Consider the following 5,725-nt stretch of genomic DNA (forward strand, 5'->3'; position numbering starts at 1 on the left):
CATTAGTTGACATTCTTGTTTTCTTGTATACTTTTTCACTGTTCTTTGCTTTCTAAAATAACAGCATTCCATTGGTTTAGTATGACCCATTGGCAATGTTTGGTCACATAGCAAAAAAAGAGTGTGCTTTAAACAAATTAAGTTTAGCAATTCGGTCTGGTATATTGGCATTTCCTGAGGATTCAGTGCCAGATAAGTCAGGGAATTTGACCAAAAAAATGATAAAAATAGGAAAGTGGACCTCAGTTATAAGCACACACATTTAAAATACATGCAGCAAAGCATTTTGACTTAAGCTCATTTTTAAAACTCTTCTTTGCTACATAATAATGTAATTAACAATGATAAATAGTTTTTAATTTTTAAAATATTTAAATATTTAAAAATCATTACCAGTAAGATTGAGAAAAATACATCACTATTTCCATTATCCCCATTATAGAATTATTCTGCAATACTTTTATAGACTAAAAGACTTAATGAAAATGATAAGACAGCTTAATTTAATAAATTGAGAATAATTAATATTAATATTATATTCATGTCAAGCTATTTAGTAAATTTTATATCATTGTGTTCATACTGTGCCCAACAAATTTATGTTTTCTTTCCTTCATACCTAATTCATTTCAGTGTCACATACAGCAAACTCAAGTATATGGAGAGCCAGAGAAACACCTCAGAATTCGTTCTTCTAGGACTTTCGTATGACCAGAACGTACAAATATTTTGCTTTGTGCTCTTCTTATTCTGTTATGTTGCCCTGTTGGCAGGAAACCTGCTGATCCTCGTCTCCATTCGATGCAGCCCTCTTTTCCACCAACCCATGTACTATTTCCTCAGCCACTTATCCTGTATGGACATCTGCTATACCTCTAGTGTTACACCCAAATTCATTGCTGACCTACGAGGCGGGACAAAAACGATCTCCTACGGTAATTGCATGTTCCAGGTCTTTGCTATGCACTTCTTTGGGAGTACTGAGGTCTTTGTCCTCACAGTCATGGCCTTTGATCGCTACGTGGCTATCTGTAAACCTCTCCACTACCTGCTTATCATGAACAGGACAAGATGCAATCTTCTAGTCTTGGCTGCTTGGGCTGGTGGGGCTCTCCATTCTCTTCCTCAATTATCGATGACCATCCAGTTGCCATTTTGTGGACCTAATGAGATTGATCACTATTTTTGTGACATCTTGCCTTTGTTGAAAGTTGCCTGTACTGATACCTACATCACTGGTGTCCTTGTGATTGCCAATTCAGGTCTGGTCGCTTTAGTGACCTTCGTTGTCTTATTTGTTTCTTATGTCATTATATTGTTTAGTCTAAGACATCGTTCCGCCGAGGGAAGACACAAAGCCCTCTCCACCTGTGGGTCTCATATCACTGTGGTCATCTTATTTTTTGGGCCTTCAATCTTTGCCTACCTTCGACCTCCGACTACGTTCCCCCAGGACAAAATATTCGCTCTGTTTTACACCATCATCGCTCCTATGTTCAATCCCTTAATCTACACCCTGAGAAATACAGAGATGAAAAGCGCGATGAGAAAAGTTTGGTGTCAAACATTATTTTCGAAAGAAGCACACAATTAATCCGAGGAAATATACAGCTAAGCATCTTTATAAACGAAAAGGGCTTGATGTAACTAGAAAAGCTAAGAAATATTTCTGGGTGGAGCCTGGGTGGCTGATTCGGTTAATCATCTGACTCTTGGTTTTGGCTCAGGTCATGAGCCACGGTTCATGAGTTTGAGCCCCGCATCAGGCTCAGCATTGACAGCGTGGAGCCTGTTTGGGATTCTTGCCCCTCCCCCCCGCCCTGCTCTCTCTCTCTCTCTCAAATAAAATTTTATATATTGTTTTTTATTTTTAATGCTTTATTTATTTATTTATTTATGGAGAGAGAGAGAGAGAGAGAGAGACAGAGGGAGAGAGAGAGAGAGAGAGAATGCACAAGTAGTGGGGAGGGACAGAGAGAGAAACTGAAATAGAATCCGAAGCAGTCTCTGAGCTGTCAGCACAAAGCCCAGTGCGGGTCTTGAGCTCACAAGGTGTGGAATCATGACCTGAGTCAAAATAAGATGCTTAACCAACGGAACCACTCACGTGCTCCAAAATAATTTTTTTTTAAATGCTGAGATGGGGCACGTGGGTGGCTTAATCGGTTGAGCATCCGACTTTGGCTCAGCTCATGATCTCACAGTTGGTGGGTTACAGCCTGTGTCAGGCTCTGTGCTGACAGCTCGAAACCTGGAAACTGCTTTGGATTCTGTGCCTCCTTCTCTCTCTGCCCCTCCCCTGCTCGCACTCTCTCTCTGTCTCTCAGCAATGAATAAACATTTAAAAAAATTAAAAATTTAAATAAAATTTAAAAATGCTGAGAAATATTTCATAGACTTTATATAACATCATTATCATGAATAGAATGCATAAGAAAAAGAATTAGAAAGAAATTTAATGGAATAGCTAAATGAATATGAATTCCCACTTACCGGAATTAATTAAAAACTTAATCTTATGGAGTATTAAGGAGGTGTGGATAGAATCACCTGCAGAAAAAAACTGTCTGAGCCAAAGCAAATAAGGCAATGCTATTAAGTCAGTGAATTATAGAGGCAAAAAAATTTTAATGATAATTATAGTAAATAAACTGAGCTTATACACCAGTCCTCAAAATGATACATGTTCTGCAGTAGTGAAGTTGAAATCTACAATTAAAATAATGACTTTAACTCACCATGAATGTCTTTATGATAGAACATTCACTTATTTCTCCTCTAGTGGCACCCAGAAATCATCTGTGTTACAAAGTAATCAATAGTAGAACCTGTTTTAAAGTGGTTCCTGGTGATCAGTTCTTCTGATTTATATTAAAAATAACAAAAATATCTAGTTAAGACAGAACAAGAATCAATAATTTAAGATAGTCCAAACATAACTATTTCTTATTCCACCTACTGACTAGAATATAAAACATTTGCCATAAAACTTAAGGGACTGAATAATAAAATGTAAGTGCTGACTAACCTCTACCTGCCTAAAATTGATAAGTGGAAAGTTATTTGATCCAGAACCAAAGACCTTTTCTGTTATAAAGAGAAAAAAAAAAGCCTAGAAAAAGACAAATTAAGATATAGTCTAACACCTAAAACAAACCAAAGTACATTTTGCAAGCACATTTTTGGCTGCATATGGATGTTTATAGCTGTTTTATTCATAACTGCCAAACCTTGGAAATAAGCAAGATGCCCTTCCATAGGTGACTAGATAAATAAATTGTCATCCATGTGGAGAATTATTATTATTATTATACTGAATATTATAATTATATACTGAATAATATAATTGTATATTATAAAGTGAATGAAGACAATCTGGAAAGACTACATAGTTACATGATTTGAACTGCAGGAATCCTGGAAAAGGCAAAGCAATGGAGACATCAAGAACATCAGTGTTTGCCAAGGGTTAGCAGGGGGATCACAAAGCATTGTTAGGTATGTTACTACAGTTGTGGATACATAAAATGTACTACACCAAGGGTGAAGGCTAATGGAAACTATAAATTTAGGGAGATAACGATGTGTCAATGCAGATTCCTCTGATTGCAACTAAAGTATCACCCTGGTGGTAGGGCTTGTCTGTGTGTGGGGACAGGGGGTATATGGAACTCTTTGTACTTTCTGCTCAATTTTGCTGTGAAGTTAAAACAACTTTAAAAGATAAAGTTGGGGCGCCTGGGTGGTTCAGTCGGTTAAGCCTCTGACTTCAGCTCAAGGTCATGATCTCGCGGTTCGTGGGTTCGAGCCCCACATCAGGCTCTGGGCTGACGGCTCAGAGCCTGGAGCCTGTTTCAGATTCTGTATCTCCCTCTCTCTCTGCCCCTCCCCTGCTCACACTCTGTCTCTCTCTCTTTCTCAAAAATAAATAAATATCTTTAAAAAAATGTAAAAAAAAAAAAAAAGATAAAGTTTATTGGGGTAGCTAGGTGGCCCAGTGGTTAAACATCTGACTCTTGATTTCAGCTCAGGTCATGATCTCATGGTTCCTGGGTCTGAGACCCACTTCCTGCTTTGCACTGACAGCATGTGGAGCCTGCTTGAAATTCTCTTTCTCCTCTCTCTCTGCCCCTCCCCCTGCCCACATGTATGCTCTCTCTCTCTCTCTCAAAAGAAACTTAAAGCAAATTTAAAAATATAAAGTTTATTAATTAAAATATACACTATGGAACAACAGATACATCAAATCATGTTGTAACTGGAATGAACAGACATCTGAAAAAGATTTTCTACAGAAACCAGAAAAAAAAATTATGAAAGACCTTTTTTGCGTGCTTAATAGGATTTAAATAAAGGTCACTTAAGAAACACAGCAAATATCATTGTAGAGAAGACGCCAGATAACAGAATTTTATTAAAAAGAAGATGGCTATAAAATGGAAAGTGTTTTAGAATATGTAAATAAAATGCAAGAGTTACAATGAGTCTGTAGACAGTGTATAAAGAGGCATAAAGAACAGAAAACACAATGAGGAAGGTAAAATTAACCAGAACTGTCACAGCAGAGAGGAAGTGGAAAGATGGTTTCAGGATTTATTCATAAAGAAATAAAACTATTGCCAGATTAAAACTCTTCTTCTAGGCATGTTCTAGAATGTTTAATTACTTAGTTGGACCAAATACAATTGTCACTAAAAATGAAATAATGGTTCAGATAATTAAACAACAGATTCATTTTAATGGCCTCTTTTAAACGGTGGTTATTTATTTTCATGATCATGCTTTCTTAATAACATGACTTTCTCTTTTAAAACATGATTAGTGGTCAAAATTATTATTTGCAATCAATATTGATCTAGTGCTAATGACGTTTTCTGATACAAATCTAGACACACATTCCATGTTAATGAGGCTTTAGCTTTCTATAATACTAACAACTTTCATAGAAATCACTTTGGACTTCTCACAGTGAACGTTATGTTTAATAAGTTGAGAGAATTTTCTTTTTTTTAAAAACAGAGATATAAATGATGTATAGCATTATATTAGTTTCAGATGTACAACAAAATGATATGATTTATTGCAAAATAATCACCACAATAAGTCTAGCTAACATCCATCCCCACAGATGTTTGCACATTATTTTCTTGTGATGATAGCTTTTAGATTCTACACTTTCTCATTTTTATTACACAAAATCCTGCCGGAGGATTTGAAATTGTAGATTTTTTAATTATTCCATATCAGAAGTTAAGATACATCTCGAGATTTCAGTAGTAAATTCCAAGCATATTTTGCTATCATTTGAGGCTTAAACTATTTACAAAAATTATATCTACTTCTATGTTTATTGATGTGAATATATTGACAAAAATTGCATGTTGTAAAAAGAAAGAAAACATAAATGGAAAAAAAAGAGAAAGACCTATTTTTGACATATAAACTCAAAGGTATTAAAGACTATCCCGTGAAACGTAGCTAAAGCCTTTTGCGGCAAATTCTTCTTGAGTTGTTAACAGCATTCAAATTCATGCTTGAGCTTTAGAATATCTCAATTTTTTAAAAGTCACACGCAGAAAATATGCTATTTTATATTCATGAATGAGCTTTGTACAGAGCATCAGCATAAACTGTCAAGGATTTCAGGGCATCAATATGCGACTTAAAAGAAGTACTTATATGATACATTTGTATAGAATTTTAAATAAAATATCTTAAACATTGT

At 35.5% G+C, this 5,725-nt stretch overlaps 1 protein-coding gene across 1 annotated transcript; it reads left to right on the forward strand.

Moving 5' to 3' along the window:
- Positions 1-658: 658 nt before the first annotated feature.
- On the forward strand, positions 659-1,594 carry LOC124505837 (olfactory receptor 4P4-like). Its single transcript, XM_047071903.1, has one exon. It carries the CDS (start codon positions 659-661, stop codon positions 1,592-1,594), a length of 936 nt encoding a protein of 311 aa, XP_046927859.1.
- The last annotated feature ends 4,131 nt before the right edge of the window (positions 1,595-5,725 follow it).

The sequence above is a fragment of the Lynx rufus genome, unplaced genomic scaffold (genome assembly GCF_022079265.1).
Source record: "Lynx rufus isolate CCGP_SWC_20201006 ecotype Redwood Valley unplaced genomic scaffold, mLynRuf1.p SCAF_9, whole genome shotgun sequence".
In the NCBI taxonomy this organism is placed as follows: domain Eukaryota; kingdom Metazoa; phylum Chordata; class Mammalia; order Carnivora; family Felidae; genus Lynx; species Lynx rufus.